General features: G+C 50.6%; 1 protein-coding gene across 2 annotated transcripts in view; it reads right to left on the reverse strand.

Annotated features, from left to right (window-relative positions):
- Nucleotides 1–814: 814 nt before the first annotated feature.
- FAM53B (family with sequence similarity 53 member B) overlaps nt 815–19,164 on the reverse strand; it is a 44,635-nt gene continuing 26,285 nt past the window's right edge. For both annotated transcript variants that reach the window (XM_058842025.1, XM_058842024.1), the window contains 2 exons: nt 17,999–18,723; nt 815–4,599 (listed from right to left, as the gene is read on the reverse strand). In XM_058842025.1, coding sequence (XP_058698008.1) covers nt 4,294–4,599; nt 17,999–18,723 — 1,031 coding nt within the window. In that variant the 3' untranslated portion in view covers nt 815–4,293. The remainder of the gene's footprint in view (nt 4,600–17,998; nt 18,724–19,164) is intronic.

Genomic DNA, 19,164 nt, shown 5'->3' on the forward strand with positions numbered 1-19,164 from the left:
ATGCTGTAAACCCTGGTCAAACGTTCAGGCTGTGATGGATCACTGAGAATTTCTTTTTTATCCCCTAATTCTTCCCTTTTTGTTCTGTTATACTAAGCCTATCACTTCAATCTGATTAAGTTTAGGCAGATAAACATCCTGCCATCTGTCATGAAACTTTTTACACTGCTTGCTGGAGGAAGTGCAGCCCTTTTCCTTTTTGGGTTACAAAGACTGCAGGGAGATACTGCCCCATTTCCCCAAGAACTTATTTAACACCCCCATGTGCCCTTGGCCTGCTGTGGGCTCTCAGTTTAGATTTGAGATGAGATTTTATTTTAAGAGGCAGGATATTATGGTTGTCCTTAAACACAAAGAAGGAGGTGCTACTTGGCACTTCAACTTGCATTTTGTTGTTTTTATCTTTGCCTGTGCTACAGCTAAATGACAGCCTGGGGGCTGGGGGGAGGCATGGGAGATGTCCCCCCACCATGGGGAGGGTGCAGCGTGTCTGTCTGCACGTGAATATCAAAAAATGTCCATTTTCTTGTGCAGCCCATGGCTGGGACCCCCTTCCTACACAAACACCCCAAGGGAGGGTCCTGGTTGAGGGATTTCCAGTTCCCCACCCATTCTTTGGGACATCCCAGCACCTATAGAGATGTCAAAGAGGTGCAGCCAGGAGAGGAGAGGAGAGGGTTCCATCAAACTCCAACCCCATCAAACTCCAACCAGTGCCACAGCCCCCAGGGTCAGCGACATCCCCAACGCCCCAGACCCCACAGACACACCGGGCCACGGGGACAGCACAGAGAGGCGAGACACAGGACAGGGGTTATTGAACCAGGAAGCTTTATTTACACAGTAAAAGTAACAAGCAATTTCCTGAGATTGAGCTGCTCTAGTGCAATCAAGTCATGGAGGGGGCAGGAGCAGCCTCCTCGCCCGCCCGCGGAGGGGACACCTCGGGCAGCCCCTCCCGGGACACGCACGGCCCGCGGCGCTTGTGCAATTGCCAGCGAGACTTGGCTACTACAGGTCATAGCTCCAGAAGGCTTTGTTTTTATTCTTCTTCCCATTTTTTTCGGTTTTGTTTTGTTTTTTATTTGGCCATCCTCTTCTTTTTCTTTCTTGAACACCGAACCCACACACGCCGCAAAGCACTGCTACAATCCTAGAACATCCTACGTCAGTCTGTTCGCCTGGGCAGCCAGGAGCTTTAAACAATGCACTTGAAACACAACTTTATTGGCCAAACAGGCTATGCTAGCACGTGGAAAAATTACAATCTATTTTACAAACGCTTCTTTTTGTTGGTTTCTTTTTTTTTTTTTTTTTAATGTACTCTTTCATAGGACAGGCTCAAAGAGCTACATCTGCAAAACACACAGCGAACTCTGTGTGTGCCTGCTAAGACTTTCTGTGTTAAAATCCTATTTTTTTTTCAGGATGAAGAACCTTTATTGCTGCTGCCACAGCTTTGGTGTCATCCCAAAACAGCTGCTGCCCAGACTGGGTCACACCATGGACAAGCCACTGAGTCCCTTCACAATAATGAGCCTATTTGAGCTACCTAGCAAGGAATAACATCCCTTGTCTGCATATTACTTTAGTATCACATTCTGGCAGCCGGCAGGGGTTTGCCAGGGGATTTGGGGGGTTCCCAAAGCATCTGTGTAATAGGTGAAGTCCTTTACAAACCAAGAGCAAGACCCCCAGGGGATGCCCTGCTCTCCCACTGCATAGGGGACAGATCTCCTGACACCAGGGGAGCAACGCCACTTCTGACTTTACAATCAACAGGATGTCCCCTGAATCTGAGGCACATACTATATTATATTTAATATTTTTAATTACTTTATTTATATATATATTTATATATATATATAAATCCACAAATGTTTTACCTCTACAGAGAGAGAGAAAGAGAGAGAGAGAGAGAGAGAGAAAAATTGAAAAGTAAGGCTTTCTTAAACTGAGAATAAGTACGTGAAATCATACAAACCCAACAAAAAATACCCAACAGAACATCACCGTGGCCTCAAAACTGTCGCTAACTGTAGTCTGTGCCTACGCCAACGTGCCCAGTGTAAGGCCATGACTCATTGGAGAAGCGTTTTTAGTAAGGCAAACGGGTTGTGCTGAATGTAAACTGAATGCTACAGCTACGTCCAGGACAGCTGGGCCGTGGCCCTTTGGCCACCAGGTCCAGGACAGCTGGGCCGTGGTCCATTGGCCACCTTCCCCCTCTGGAGGGTTAGCATGGCACCAGGAGCAGCCCTTGGAAAGAAAACAGAAGCCCTTAGGAATTCCAGCCCTGGGGGTGCCCACCCAAGAGCCCACCCGGAGCTCTGCGGCGGCAGCCGGACGTGGATTTGGGTGAATTTGCCCTTTGTTGCTCAGCTGAGGAGGTGCCTGTGGCCAGCGGGAGCTGGGCACCCCGAGACCAGGACGTGCCAGTGGTGGGGAGGGATGGATGGATGGAGCATCAGGAAGACTCAAAGCCAAGAACTGTGCTGTGAGGGTGCCACTGCAGGGGCACGGACAGAGGGGCAGCAGCCTGGGAAAACACTGGCATGGCTGGACCCTCCACAACAGGAGGGATAAAAACTAACCCAGGATGTATTTTCTTCTAAGTGATGCAACAAGAGACACTTTAAAAGAGCTGGAGGGTTCCCCAAAATGAAAAGACATCACTGTCATCCCCTCCCCGAATATCTGGGGCTTGTCCTGCTTGCCTGGAGGGAGTGGACACAGCCACAGCCACCTGCAAAACCTCAGCAGTGGCAGGACAGGGGTAACAACCGATGGGTTCCACTGTGGTGGGAGATGCCACACACATCCCAAACCACTGCAGAAAAAAGTGCACTAACACAACCAGAAATGATGGATGAAACCTGTACCAGCAGCTCTCAGCCTTTCTGAGTTACAGACCCTCAAGGCATTGCCAGCGGGGTGCTGAACCCCATTAAAAATGTCCTGTCTTCAACTGCTCTTGGTATCAATGGTTTTTCTCTTTTCTTGCATTTCCAAAGCTCGGGAAGTGACCCCTGAGCTTGAAGGAACCAGCAGAAGGAATCCAGAAGATGCTGGAAGCCATTTGTACAGCTTTCCTAGAGCTTTAAACAAACAATAATAAAAAAAAACAAAAACAAAACCAGATGGAGAAAAAAAAAAGTGTCCTTCTAAACCTGTTAGCGAGTGGACAGCTTATTTTTAGCAAAGAGAATTCATATCGTACAAACATAATGGTCACCACTTTATCTGTGCTTAAAAAAGGCACAGGAAGAGGAAAAGCTTTCAGTGCTGCTACCTGGATTTTCAGCCTTTTGCCAGCTGACTTTGTCAAGTAACCCCTCCACGATGTGCCTCGGGCAGGCAGCCCTTCACAGTAAAGCCAAAAAAAAAGAGGGTGGCAGCCCTGCCCTGGGTAGCAAAGTGGGCACAGCTGCTGGTAAATGGGTAAACAGCCCAGCCCTGCTCAAAACAGGGTGTTGGGAACCCAAATGAGGGTGGCACTGAGCCTGAGTAGGGTTTTTTTTTTCCCAAAAGACTTGAGAGAGGGGGCTGGGAAGAAAAAAAATAGGGAAGGAAGGCATTTGAGCATCTCCATGCAGCACCCAGCAAGCGCTGCTGCAGATGCCGCCCTGCATGGGCCAGGGATCTGTTTAATTCCTCATCAGGAAAACTAAAAATAAAGGAGTAAAAATCCAGCTCTTGCCATTATTAAATCTAAGCAAAACACTTCACTTGTGATTTCCTTCTCACGGCACTGCCAGGGACATGGGGAGTGAGGGGGGTGCCGGGGCCGCAGGGGATGCGGCCGGAGAAAAGGAACCGCGACCACCCCGGCAGCCACCAGCCAGTGTTTGCAAATCTCAATATTCTGCTTTTCCCTCCCTTTCTCCAGTCCCAGGGGTGGTGGTTTCTCCTTGTGCACCCCTTTCTGAACTAGCACAGGTGGGCTCTGTGGGAGCACAGCCAGCTCCATCAGCTCCACCCCTATCCTGGCAAAAGCCATTTACTCGTGGATCCCGAGTTTTTGGCGATCCCCGTGCCCGGTTTCCCTGTGGGACAGGCACTTTCCTCCAACTGGCTGATCTCTGGCTACAGTAGTTACAAAGAATTTCAAGATTTACACACGCATGCACACGAATTCCTCTAAATACCTGATGAAATTTTGGCAAAGCTGCTTCGTCCCCTCCAGCTGGCAGGAAGGGCAGCAGTGACAGAATCCCACAAACTCTGGCAACGAGGAGCCCTCCCCGGCTCTGCTGGCAGCCCCCAGAGCCCAGCAGAAGAGCTGCTCCCTCCTCAGTTGTTCTCTATCTGCTCGATGTCTATCTCGCCATCCAGCTGGAAGAGGCTCTCGGTGCCCGTCCCACCGCTCCGCCAGGCCGCCCTGTCCTCCTCCTTCCCGGCGCTCTCCTCCTCCTCCTCGCAGGACAGGTCATCCCTGCTGTTTGGGGCACGGGGTGGCTCCGGGACTGGGGTGCAGGCGGGGGTCCTGCCTGGCATCACCTCCGGGGCCGTGGGCCACAGCTGGGGGCCCTGGAGCCGCTGGGAGCCATCCTCGGCCGTGGTGCTAAGGCAGGTGAGGCTGTTGAAAGTCTGGCGGTTCTGCAGAGGCAAGGAGAGAGAGGCAGCTGAGGGAGAGACCTGAGCTAGAGGGGAAATCCTGAAGCTGGGATAGAAGTTACACCAGCTGAGCTAGGAATCTTCCTGACCCCAAACCTGAGCTCCCTCGCAGAGCAGCAGGAACACTCGGCAGGTCCCCAGGAGATGGACAGATGCTGTCACCCCCACCTCCCCATCCATGGCAGGTCCTGTGGCCCCACTGCCTCTGCAAAAGGCAACAGCATCAAAAGCAGCCCCATCCTGCTCTGGATCAGCCACATCACCATCTCCACACCATGCATCACCCAGCTCCACATGTAAGGCAGAACAGTGCTCACCAAGAATGAATTAACATTTCCAACAACTCCCTTTATTAGCCAAGAGAAACTTCAACCCTCTCTTTAAGCAGCTGGAGTTTGTCTCCTGCTAAACCCTCCTCTGTGATGGCTCATGGCTGCTCCCCTCACTAAAGACCAGGCGAGCACAGCTGTCTGTTCCCCGAGTCTCCACGCCTGGTTACCTTGGCCAGAAATTTGATTTAGTTTATGTACTGTCACGTCTTCTAAACAGCTTCAAACTCTGAGAATGACAAGGAGCATGCAGGCATTCCAAACCCTCTGGAGCAGAGCACGCAGAACCTCCCAGGTTTGCAGTCTGGCCACGAGCACGCTCACCTGCCAGGGAATGCCTTAGCCCAGGCTGGTTTTTAAAAGAGTAAAATAAACCCTCATTACTGAGTGCCAACAGAAATAACGAGGCCATCCCAGTGGCAGAGTGTGTGCTCTGAGCAGGAGGAGACTGAGGAGGATCTCAGCAGCTTGTGGAGTCTCTCATCAAGCCAGTGTGTGATGGTGTGGTCACTTCCCAGACATCTGGCCTGGACACATCCCATGGGATAGGCCTGAATGGGAATTCAGTAAATACCTGGGAGGAAGGCAGCCCCCTCACTAGCTAGAGCTGTTCACCTGCTCCTGGTCAGTGCTGGGTCCCTCATGACAAGGAAGAGGGGCTGGAGAGTGCCCAGAGAAAGGGTCTGGAGCACCAGGAGGGGCTGAGGGAGCCAGGAGAACTTCAGTACCCAGCAGAGCATTGGGGACACAGAGTGACAGGGCTGCTGCCTGTATCTGCTCTGGCTGGCCCAATTCAGGACCAAACACACAGCCTGAGACACAACCCTGCTCCAAAACATCCCCACTGGCATTCCCAGGGAATTAGGTACATCCACTTGAGGGCTTTTGCATTCAAATCCATGTAAGCTGGGAGCAACTCCACCAAAATAACTTACCCTGGGCTGTAAACAAAGGAAAATCACCCATTTACACAGCCCCTGAGGGAGATGAGGGGCTCTGCATCACACTCCAACCAGTTCTTAACAAATCACAGGGCCTTGTGCTGAGTTGGACCCATGGACCATTGCTCAGAGGCTTTGAGTGCTGCACTATCCCATGCACACAGTAAGAAGAGTCATTGCAGAGGCTTCTCTATCTAAACAGAGAAGTTCCTGCTGCCCCAGGAGGAGTTGGCCACTGCCCAAGCTGGGGGAAGCTACATTTTGCGTGGTCTTCAGTCTCTGAAACCTTCAAAAACCCACAAGCCCCAAGCCTGTGTGAAAAAAAAGAGCATTTCTTCTCTAATTACGCAACTGCACCCAGTCCTCACGTCATCCTGGTCATGTTTTGGTTAAATCCCAGCCGTGCCTCTGTCCTCTGGGTGCTGAGCATGCAACAGCTTCAAGCAGAGAGCTGTGCACTGTGGTTAATGGACAACTCGTAATTACCACTGGAGAAGGCCCGAGGACATAGCAGAAATATTTTCTAAGCACTTCACAAAATTTGCAAGCATATTTCCAACAGTGATTTAGGCACTTGAAAAGCCTAGGTCTCCTGAAAGTCAACAGCCCTCTCAAAAGTGCAAATCCCTTGTACAAACAAAACTATGGCACTTTTGGGAATGTTCATTTTTCTCCTTCTTCATCGAGCTCATTTCCTGGATCAGGCACTTCCCAGGGTCTGGTAGCCAGGTGTGGACATGCTGGGCTGCTGCAGGTGGGATGGAGCATCCTGAGAGGATGGGAGATGCTCTCCAGTGCTTCAGAGGAGATGAGTGACTCCTGTGGTGGCCAATGAAGGAGGATGGAGACTGGAGAGTGACTCAACAGGTCCAAGGCACATTCTTCCCATCCAAAAGAAAGGCATTTCCAAGCTGGGACACGTCTCGGGGAACAGCCATGAAGTTACTTGACTTTCAGGGAAATTTTGTGTTTTATGGGACTTTGGCAAGACAACCAAGCCAACAGCCTCATTTTCCCTGCTCAAATCCACACACGCTGCAACCCTTGAGTCATTCCAGGGAATGCAAGAGGATGGAAAACCCCTTGCGATGGTCCCGGTGCTGCCGGCACCGCGGCAGCTGCTGCTGGAGGAAGGCCACGTGCAGAAGGTGCTGGGCAGAGATACTCCCTCTGAGGCAGATTTGACAGCTCAGAAAACAAGTTTCCACAGGCACTGGCTGCCACAGAATCCCACAGCTCACCTTGCTAGAGGCTGGGGTCAGGAGGGCGGCCCCAGGACGGTGATCACCAAGCCAGCATTGCATGGGCTGGCTGGGGAGCAGCGGTGGGTCAGCCACCACCATCAATGCAGCGTCTGTCTGCAGCCCTTCCAGAGTTCTTTGCTCATTTTTTATTTATTGGGTGAATTTAGCACGTGCTGAGGTGCTGAGCTGGCAGAACCAGGCAGTCAAGTCCTCTGCTGATGTCAGGAAAGAGCAGATTTGGTGACACAAAGCGGTGCTTGCTTCACATGGCCAAGCAGCCCTGGGCCCCTCCGAGCCCCTCTACAATGTTGGCCTCCAGATGAAAAAGGGTATCAGGCACCTCCGATCCTGGGAACTGTGGGAATCCAACACAGATGGCTTTTGGGAGATGTTTCTGGCCATCCTGACTTCACCCAGTGAGCATCTGTAACACCCAGACCACCTTTACCCACCACAAGGACCCATTTTGGTTTTTCTTCCCCCAACCCTTCCCAAAGCTGCTTTAATCCAGCACACTGAGCAAGCCCTCAGAGACAAAATGAGGCATTGCTAATGGAAGTACTTGAAAAATCGTCTAAAAATACATAAATAAGAAATTCTTGGTCACTTGGAATAAGCTGCAAGGTTGCTCCAGAACAAAGCCCTTCTTCCATGCTGGTCACCAAGCTCAGGCTATTTCTCTTTACCCCAGGGTCTCATGATGCTCTACAGAGTGCAGAGACCAAGTCTGCAATCAGAGAAGGCTGCAGGAACCAACTCATCCTTCACCTCCAAACTTTTCCTCAGGTTTTCCCTCCCCTTAGGCCCGGGGCTGGCAGCTGCAGAGCCCCGACAGCAAGCTGGAGAAATCCCTCAGCAACGTTCCTCCGTCTGACTCTTCCCATGGTGAAACACCCAGCTGTGAGCTCTTCCCCAAAGCACATCCCTGCAAACGGGGTGGCTCTACCAGAACTGATATTAGCAGGACTGTGATCCCTGTGGTGATCACGGCTTTTGCTCAAACACCTTTTTTTTTACATTTTTTTTTACTTTTTCCACCCTGCCAGGTGATTGCCGCAATTTTCCCGGGAAAGGTGTAACGCTACAAGCTGTCAGCAGCAGTGGCCCTACCTCCCAAGCTGTCATCACCTCCTGTTAGCACACTGGGCTACAGTTGCTTCAGAAAGCTGAAAATAACCCAGTGCCAGAAGGGAAGGGGGAAGCGGGCAGCGAGCTCCAGGCAGGAATGATGAGCCCCTGCCAGTTCTCCCGAGGCAGCAAAGTCACCTCCACTGGGGGATTCTCTGCCTGCTTCAGGTTTAAATCACTCTCTGAGGCAAACACCTCCTGTAAAACACCTTCAGCCTGAGTTGTTATCTTTATAGCGTTAAATAGAAGTGCTTTGGTTGTTCATGTCACGGTAAATCCTGCCGGGCGTTTGTGCCGGGGAAAGCGCTCATCCGTGCTGCCCAGGAGGAGGGAGAGGTGCTTGAGGTTGGAAAATGGGTTTGATTTGGTTTTTAAGCTCTGCAGAACTTTATTATGGCAGCTGCTGTGATTTGGGCCATGCACACACATGTCCCTCAGGTTCAAAGCTCTGCCCTGCTTTTAAGGCACCCACAGTTTTCTCCCACTCCATGCCCAGGCTGGTTTCCTGGTGAGTGGAAATGGAGGGGACACGAGGAGAGAGCTGCAGCAAGCCTGGCTTAATCCTGAGGCTCCCAAAATCAATTCTCCTCTTTATAGCAAAGGAGCTTTTCCAGCAGGTCCAGGCTGCAGCACTGGCACAAGCACGTCCCAGTGACACCCCAAGCTCACCAGCACCTCCCCTGCTGCAGTTTGGCCTCCCCAAAAAGAGGGAGACACGGCCACCTTGCCCCAAGGAGCACTGGTGACCACTGCCACTCGTGGCTTCCAGTACCAACATTGCCCCTGGGGGAAGATCAGGGGGCTTGCACCGACCCTGTCCTCCCACAGAAGGAGCTTCTGCGTGATGAAGTGTTGGGAAGGAAATGCTGGAATAGCTGAGGCAGGGAAACACAGGAGGCAGTGATGGGGGGTGTGAAAAGCAAGAGAAGCCCGTGTGCCAGGTGCAGAGCTGGGTGAGACACAGTGTTGCCATGTCAGGGAGCTCAAACTCATCAATATTCTATTTTCTTAAAAATTTTATCTATGAAGGCATCGAGTGGTTCACAGACAGCTCCACAGGCCAAGGTGTTACAGAACATGCCTGCAGCAGCATCCCAGAACAGGGGATGTCTCCCTGCCCCAGTGGGTACCACATTGCTGCCTTCAGGACCTGCCTTCCCAGCCTTTCCCTTCTCACTCCCTGAAGAACAACCTTTACTCAGCCCCAGTCTTCACTTTGCAACAGGCACCAGTGCTTACTTGGTGCATTCAAAGCTTTAGCAGGTAATTTTGCTTTTATTCTGTTTAGTGTGAAAACCAGCTTTCATCAGGTGGCTCAGAAATATCTATTATGCTCCCAAGTCACTTCACACCACGGTATTAAACAAACAGAATCAAAAAAGCAAGGAAGCTTTAAGTCATTAGTAGTGATGCTGCCTTTGGAGCCTGTGGAGATAATGTGGGTTTACTCACAGTTCTTGTCTTTGGAGTACGTAGCTGCCTCAGTGACAGTGAGGATGTTCAGGGAGATTCCACAAGTGCAAAAGAAAAAGCTGCTGTATGACCCACCAGTGGGAATCCCTCTGGTGCTCCAGAGCCCCAGGGAGATGCTGGAGAGATGAATCCCAGAAATCACAGGGAAATAGAGCAGGCCCAGCAATGCAGGGAATCAGAGAGCACTGAACACCACTCTGGGGTTCCACTGTCCCACCCGAGCACAGCATCCCACATGTGGGGACTCAGTCCCAGCACAGCCTCCCAACCCATTCCTATTCATAATAATAATTGGAGGAAACCCTCATTTCCTGCCAAGAACAAATATTTTCCCTAACAGACACCGAACCCTTTGCTATGAGCTGGAAAAATCCATTTGCTCAGACAACAGGTCATTAGTGATCACTGTGTATTTATTTATTTACAGGCTGCCCTTCCCAGCCTTTCACCTCTGCCTTCTCCTCTGCATCCTCTTGAGATCCAGCCCCCTGGAGCACTGCAGGCCCCTCATGCCAGCACACTCAGCACTGTCAGGAGCCCAGTGGGGACAGTGGCAGGGCTGCTCTCCCAGGGATGGCTTTGCAATGCCATGGATTTCAGTGGAAAAGGCCAAACCTGAACCTGACTCCTCCCCAGAGCTGGCAAAACTCCAGGATCTGGAGTGGCTCATCTTTGGGGAAATTCAGTGATTTGACTCGTTCCAAGCTAGAGTGAAACATCATCATTATGGGATTATTCTTTTTTCTCAGCCTTATTCCATTTTCATAATTCATAATTTTCAGCACAGCACTAACATTTCTGTTATGCAGCCATGGTTCTCACTCCAAGGCCTAAATGGTAAGGCAAGACCTTATAAAAATTAAAACCAAACTTCATGTCACTGTTTCAGCAGCACTGAAAAGAGAATGCCAGCAAGTAAAGAGATAAAAACACATTGTGGATGACCAAAAATCTAATGAGTGTGTGGCACCTGCACCCACTGCCCCCACCTACCAAGACCTCCTGCAAATCCAATGCAAATTTGAAATACATCTCACTTTTCTGTCCCAGCCTCAACCTAGGGTTAACCCTGAGCATCTTTTTCTGGAAAGGAAAAAATAAAGGACCCTTCTTTATTTATTTATTACCTATTTACCTAGTTATTTATTTAGCACCATTTCTTGAAATGTTTTGCCTTCCTGGAATGCTTTGGGAGATTTTTGCAAGGCAAGTGGTTCCAAGTAACTCCCAGTAGCTCCCATCTAACCCAGTAGCTCCTAGAGTGCTGGGGGAGGGTTTTTTGTAAACCGTAGTTAAAAATCCCTCTTGGCTTTTTTGAGCCAAAATGCCACTTTTGAGCATGCTGACTCCTTCCAGGGTGAATCTCTGTGCTTTCTAAAAGCTGCTTTTTGGAGTCACACAGCATACAAGCCTGGGGACAGGAGGGTTAATCAGCACGTGGTGAATCAGATGTGCATCCTCGGGATACAATTGGATTTTGTCCATGTTTGGGACAGACACTGCCAAGCTTTGTTTGTGTTCCCAGCCCTGTCCTCCCATGTGAGTGTGAACAAAGGGTGCAACACTCAACCCTGCATCCCTGGGCCTCGTGGAGGGGTGGAGCAGGGGGTGGAATGGGATGGAACTGGGAGAGACCTTAGAGCCCCTTCCTGTGCCTGAAGGTGCTGCCCTGGAGCTGGGGAGGGACTTTAGACAAGACAGGATAAGGGGGAACTCCTTCATACTCCCAGAGGGCAGGGTTAGATGGGATTGGGAAAGGAATTGTTCCCTGGGAGGGTGGGCAGGCCCTGGCACAGGTGCCCAGAGCAGCTGGGGCTGTCCCTGGATCCCTGGAAATGTCCAAGGCCAGGTTGGATGGGGCTTGGAGCAGCCCAGGACAGGGGAAGATGTCCCTTCCACCTTCAAACCTACCAGTTTCTTTTGATCCTCAACCAAAGGCTTTTTCCCACCGAGCCACAAACTGACCTTTGCAGACTCACATTCCTGTTTATTTAAAAAACACTGGAGCTTGGAAGCTGGAATCTCTCTCAGAAGTTACATCAACAGCAAACTATTTCCTGGGATACGTATGGAATTTAAAACCTTCAGTTTTCTCCCTATCATTACACTTGGAAATACTTGTCACTGGCTGGAGTGGGTGCTGACACCAACCAAGATCCCTGCCACCTCTCCTGCCCTCTCCAGCAAGCCTGAAAGGTGCCAAAATTTAAACAGAAAATCTTCTTACGTGAAAATTAGAGATTTCTACACTCAAGGAAAGACTTGGGTGCTCAGAGAGGAGAGGTCCCTTCTCCCACTTCTTCCCACTCAGTGCCAAGACCAGCCCAAAACATTTCAAACCTGTGGGCTGCTTCCTTCAGCTCTGGGAGTGTTCAAACTCCTCTGTGCATGGATCCTCATGGAAACTGCAGCACTCCTAAGTCTGGAAGGGAAATCAAGGCAGAGGGGCCAGCCAGGCTGCCAGCCATCATGAGCATTACACACTGCACTGTGTCGGGCGACCCCATGGATCTCCAGCCCAGGCTGGAGCTGATTTTAACCCTGAAAACCACAAAAACCACACATCCTCCTTTCAGAGGGATGCTCCTGTGATTCCTGGTGCAGATGACTCCATCCTCTGAAGGCACGTGCTCCTCCCAGGGCAGTGAAGTCACCCTGTGAAAGGCTCTGTCTGTCCAGGCAGCCAGGGAACAACGTCAATGGTGCCCTTGTGCCCAGACCCTTCCCACAACAGGCACAAAGTCCTCTCTATAACTCACCCTCATCAGGCACACCCAGGGCTTCACCCTCACCTCCTCCCCAGCTGGTGCCCACTGCTGCCAGCACCCTCTCATCCACCCATCCCTCACAGGGAAGAAGTTGTCTATGAACTCACAACCACAGGATGTTCTCCATAGGCCATGGAGATTCAGAGGAATGTTGTATTTTAATTCTTTATTTATTCTAGAGTAGCTACTCTCTGTCCCATATACTGCAAGACCCTACATAATACAGAGCTTCACAGAGGAGAGATACTTTGACAGCTACCTGGAAATCCTCAGTGTTCATGGGTACAACCTTTGCAGAAAATTAAATGGATATTAGAGAAAACTCAGGAGGAAAAGACCAGGAGTGCAGTACTTGTTAGGAGAGATGTAGCTCTTCAAACTGCAACCTCTCTGAAGGCTCAGAGGGCCTAAAACCTTGAAGAGCCATCAGAAATGGGGCACAAGAGCCACCTCCAAGCCTCGATTTGCTACCAATACACAGATCCTACAACTGGGAGGAACCAGTATCTCATCACATCTGACAATTCCTGCCAGCAGTGCAGTGCCTTGCATGCCACTGAGATATTTGTGCCTTTCTTTTCATGGAAAGTTGTATTTTCAAACTCTACAGCACCACCCTCCATTTCCAGCCAGGGGTACTCCTGCTTGAGGTTTGTGCTGCAAGGGAACATGGCTGGGTTGAACAAATACATATATACATTAAAAATTAGAAAAATAGAATGGTTTGAGTTGGAAGGAACTTCAAAGTCCATCATGTTCCAATCTTTGACTTGGGCAGGGACGCTTTCCACTAGTCCAGGCTGCTCCAAGCTCTATGTAACCTGGCCTTAAATGTTTACATATATTCTTATATATATATATAAGAATGTATGTAAAAAAATTATATATATATATATATAAAATAATATATATATATATATATAAATTATCCATTCAAGAAACACATCTGTATAAAGGATAGCTGTGTTTGGAACTGTTCTAATACAAACTGAAATCTCTCAGTGACCACCACGTCAGAATTTTTGATGGCAGGAAGCAGAATGGGGAAGAGATAGCAAGGGCTTGCGTGGCCACAGCTGGGGATTATTGCAAATTCCCACTGAGGGTGGCAGTCACTGGTGTGAGGGACATGTCATGTGTCCCCTGCAGCTGCCCAGAGCCTGTGGGAAGGAAGGCAATCTGCACACACCAACATCAGGGCTGGCCTATGGCTCGGCTTCCCGTCAATGACTCAGCCAAGCCACCAAACCCAATGTTTGTGCTGCTGCGAGATGTTTTGGCACACAACGTCCGAGATCCCAGGAAATGTTCACACCAGGATGTCAGAAAGCAGCAGATGTGGAGGTGGGACATGTCAAGTTCCTCTGGAGAAGAATCCACCACACCACTGTGGAGGAAAACCCAGCGGGTGTCTCTCCACCACAAAGCATCCCTGGCAGAGCGTGAATTTCTTTTAGAAAATCCATCTTCTCACCTAATCCACCCAGATGCTTCTCTGAGTGACTTGCAAAGGGTAAAACCACTCATTCCTGCCAAAATCAGCCCAGCTGGGAGCACTCCTGGGGTCTAAGCCACCTCCTGTCACCTTTGCAACACTTCTCATTTCCCATTTATTTTAGATGCACACACACCAGAAAAAGAAAAACCTCCCAATTAACGGAAAAATCTGATCCAAACCATTTCTGATCATGGCCTGCCAGTACAGACACAGTCCCCATGGGCTGTGAGGCCAAGAGCACTGCCTGGGAAGGAGAGCAAGCTGTGAGGAGATTCATTAACTCTCTGTCAGAACAACTCTGGGATCAGGGAGGTGGGATGTGTCCTCCTTGGGCTTGTACTTCACGTGGAAAGGAGGAATAAAAGCTGAGGCTGGAAACCCTACATTGAAATGAGAGGATGGTTCATGTCCTCATGTTAAGGAGGTCAGAGGTGCCAGGCCAGGTATCCAAACTCACCTTGACTGGGGTGAAGAACAAACCAGTTTCTTCCCACCTCACTTGCCTCCAGCCTTGGGATAATTAAATGACACCTCATCATCACCCACTCACCTGACTGAGATCCCCCTGGATCACTCCCAGTTTGAAGGCAAAGGGGCACAAGGCAGAGTTCGTGTGCATTTAAAAGGAGCAGGAGGACTGTAATGGTGCCTATGGTTTAAAATTGTTGATCTTTCAATGACAACCATGTGCACAACTTGGTTGCTGCCTGAAGTTGAAGCCTGCCTGGTTTGGTGCCATATGAGTAAATAATAAAGAGAGGGATATGGGCTCACCTTCCCTCTCTGGGCTATGGAATTGCAGACAGAAGAAACACAACCAGGATTTTGAGGAATGAAAGGCAATATTTTCCTAAGTATTTTCCCTCCCAGCTTAACTTCAACGTTTAGATTTCTCTCTTAATTAGCCCAGTTATGTAGCCATGTAATTGCTTCCAGGAGCAGCTCCCTCCCCTCCTGCTTGGCCTAAATATCCCTCCTGGTATGAAGAAAACATTTCTTTCAGGTCAAATTATTTTTGTTTTGATTATGGTACCAGGTTTCAGGCCTACAAACACATGTGGTTCCCAGCTCAAGTGAAAAATTAACCGATCTGCCAGATTAACCAGAGCCAGATGCTGGTCCAGCACCCAGCACCTCAAAGCTCAGTTCCCAGTCTGACATTAGCACCTGGGGACTCAGGGAAAGCCCCATGTCTCAGTTTCCCCATCTGAAAAGTGAATCCTTTGTGGGTAACTGGAAAGTCCAGTCTGGACACTTTGGCTGTCCTTTGCTTTGTCCACTGCACACGAGGTGTTTTTACCCCATATAAACCCAGACTTGAGCACACATTCAGCCACAAAGACACTTGCCATTATTTCAGCTCTTCCTCCGAAATCGCCCAACTTTGCATTCTTCTGGGCTGGAAGCATTAAAAGCAGCCTGGGGGATACCCAAATGTGCAGGGCTTCCTCGAGCACATTTATTCCCCATGAGGAATTAGTTGGTTTTCCTGGCATTCCCATCCCAGGGAAGGCTCTGACCGTGCCCCACCAAAGGCAAGAATGCTCCCCATGACTTGCCTCATCCTGCTCGTCCCTCTGTGCCAGTCCTCCCACGCCGAGAGCCGCCTGCCAGCGCTGCTCTCCAGAACCCCTCAGCTCTGAAACCCTGGCCCTTGCACGGCTTTGCTTTCTTCCCACTCTGCTGCAGCCCCGCTGCCCCACACCCAGCAGCACAGCCCTGCCTTGGGGATTCACCCACTGCCACGAGCACCTGAGCCCAGCTGGCTTTCCTGCCTGGAAAATGAAAATATCCGTGGGACCTGCTTGGACTGGATCCCACTGGAGTTCCTTAGTGATGCTGTTGTTGGTTGTTGGTTGTAGCAACCACCGGCGTTCGGCAGCGGCTCTGGCCACCCAGCCTGGTCCAGAGGGGCTGGGGGAGGGCATGCCCACTGACTTCAGGAGAGATTCTGCACCAGGCAACCCCTTCCCCATCCCTACAGAGCTTGTGCCACACGGTGTGAAGCTTCTGACCCTCTCCTTGTGGTATCACTTCTCCCAGAGGATGAAACACCCCAATGCTGAGCAATGCTGAGCATCCAGGCTTTGCTTTCTCACTTTGGAAGATGTTGTGATGTGGAGGACAGCAGCCAGAGAAAACACAACTATTCCTCAAGCTGAGGGTTTTCCAGGAACATGGACTGAGCTGCTTTTGGACATCCATGTGATTCGATTTTTTGTCATCCTTGGATCACCCACCCATGTTAAAGCCATGGCCATCCAAATTATAAACATGCACCTGGGCTCAGCATCCACCAGATGGAAAGGGAAGCTCCTGCTGACCCTCAGGATCTCCTTGGCCAAACCCTTTCTTTTCAAATCAGCCAGAAAACTTTCCCCCTTGGACTGATGCAATGGAACAGCTGCCTTAGAAAATCCTCTGAGGGCAACAAATGTCTGTCCAGCCAGAGCCTGTCACAGCCTCCTCCTTCCCTGTCCATCAGACCAGAGAACCACAGAATGCTCTGGACTGAAAGGGTCCCTGAAGCCCATCTCATTCCACCCCTGGCTATGGGCAGGAACACCTTCCACTGGACTGGGTTATCCCAAGCCCCATCCAACTTTGCACACTTCCAGGGAAGTGAAATGATGTTTGTCTGCTTGTACAGAGAGAACCAGGGGGCAGTTGTGCTATTTCACCCTGTGGCTAATAAAATATAACAATGCATGTACGTGGGTTTTACTGTTCATCCAGCTTATTATCTTATAAAATAAGCATGGCATAATAAACGTTGTTGCTGTGATTTATGAAAAGACAAAAGCAATCTTCATGTTTTTTGCCTGATCTCACCCAAATATGTGACTCCTTCACCCTTTTTATCCTCTAAGCTCTTCTGGAGGAGGAAAAGATGATCTCTTCCTCCAATACCACTGCACTCCTTCAAAAACCCTCTGCACTGCCAAGCGCAGAACACCATAAAATATCATGTTCTTGTAAGGCGAAAATGCACACACAATGTTGGATCTCACCCATATGGTGAATTTCTCCCAGCAGTTTCCCTGCAGACAACAAGGGGATGCCTTGAACCACAGGCTTTGCTGGCCCCAGCACTACAAAAAACCTTTAGGGCAAACACTCCCAGCACAGGCGACTCTGGGATGAAGCACAGCAGGTGACCGCATGGAACTGAAACCATGGGGGAAATTTTAAGGCCAGCAGAAGGTGACAGCCCATGCTGGGAGGTGGCCAGGGCACCCCTGCTCCCACAGTGAGAGCCCTGGAGCCTTCACACCCCCCATTATCTCCATTCCACACTGAGCTGATGGTGTGACCAACTTTGTGACTGTAAATTATTGATGTGGGAAATGTCAAATCATGAAACTGCAGGAAATCTTATGAGGGTGGAAGGGAAATGTTGTCCTTCAGTGCAGCCTCCTGCTCAGTCTCTTGCTGATGTCCAGTCACTTGGTCCAGCAGGGAAAGGACCAAGGAGCAAAATCCTCCCTGATTCGTGCTTCAGATCTGTTATCTGGCTCTGCACAGCAGATCGAAGAGGGAGGTTGTGCTCTGTGTTTGCAACTGAAAATGAAACGTGATAACATCTCCAGAGTGGAAAATTACAGAGCTTAAGAGCAAGTAAAGCCTGTAGCAGTCAGAATTCGGCACCTGACGGAGCCAGGGCTGGGTGCCTTGGGGTGCTGCCTTCATCTCAGCATGGCAGGCCCAAGGCTCCTCTCCCCTGAACTCTAAAACGTTTTGGGGTTTTTATTCCTGCTCAAAACCCGTGCCACAAGGAAATGACGACATGGTGGACTTGGCATGCAAGAGAATGACATGAACTTGCTAAAGAAATCCATTTAGAAGGGAAGAGGTTATCCTGCCTGGACAGAAGGCTGTGTTTCCCCATAACCCCCACATTACTCTTCGTGCCACAGACCCCCCTGGGGGATGCTGAAGGCTCTTGAGCAAAGCAGAGAACACCTGAGGCCCTTGCAGGGACGGCCCCGCCGCCTCTTACCTGGGTCATCTTGGCGAGGTCCAGCGAGGGCCGCTGCTCCTGCACCTCCTCCGGCCTCCTCCGCTTGATTCCAACCTTTTTGTCGTTGAGGACGCAGGGCTGGGAGCGGCTGCGGGAGAGGCCGGCGGCGCGGCGGCCCAGCTCGGGCGTGGAGGCCGGCGTGCTGCTGGCCGAGGGAGCGCCGTACTCCGAGCAGGAGAAGCGGTCGTGCGAGCAGGACAGGGACCTCTGAATGTCCACCCTGTCACCCCCGTGCCCTCCAGCAGCCGATTTCCTGGGCTGGCCGCCCAGGCGGGCAGCGAGGGTGGGATGCTCGCCGCAGAGCGGGTTGGAGCGGGCGGGCAGGCTGAAGCTGGAGCTCCTCTGCATGGTGGCGAAGCCATTGGAGTAGCGCTGGACGCTGCCGCCGCTGTAGCAGCGCCTCTTCTCCACCGGCGTCCACACCTTGGAGCCCAGGGGTCTCCACGAGGTCCCACAGCCCGACATCTCATCCGAGAAGGACAGCGAGCGGCACTGGCGCTTGCTGGGAGGAGCTGAGGGGTGGCCATGGGGGTCGCTGAGGCTCAGGTCCTTGATCAGGTTGGTGACGGAGCAGGTGCCGGCCGTGTCCCTCGGCCACCGCGAGCCCTCCTCGCCCTTGTCCGACAGGCAGTCCCAGATGCTGGCGCCCGGCTGCTCGAGCTGGAGTGGACATTTCCTGCTGAGATCTCTCCATCTGTCATTTTCTGGTTCAGAAAGGAGAAAGGAAAAAAAAAAAAAAAACAAAACAACAAACAACACACACGCACAGGCATTAGCGTTAATTAATTCTGCAACTCGCTTTCTACGTCCATAAACAAAAAGAGTAGCATATGGGACGTTTTCCAGTACAAATTAATTAACTCTTGGAATATGGTTTCCCGAACTGCCAGCAGAGAGGGTTGTGTGGTGTAGATGGAGAGAGAGACAAAGTGACAGTCCCAGCAGGAGCAAAACTGCTAGAAGAAGATAAAAACATGCCTCTGAATATTCCAGGTTGCACTAGCTAAGGGGAATTCAGCGGTGTAAAATGTTGTGGCTATTGGTTATCTCTGTGCTAAATCCTGTCTCAGAAGTGTGTGGTTTGTCCTGGGCTTCACAACTGACAATTGCCTGAATTTACAGCTGAATTTAAAAGACATGGAATC

This window comes from Poecile atricapillus, chromosome 6 (assembly GCF_030490865.1).
Source record: "Poecile atricapillus isolate bPoeAtr1 chromosome 6, bPoeAtr1.hap1, whole genome shotgun sequence".
NCBI classification, from domain to species: domain Eukaryota; kingdom Metazoa; phylum Chordata; class Aves; order Passeriformes; family Paridae; genus Poecile; species Poecile atricapillus.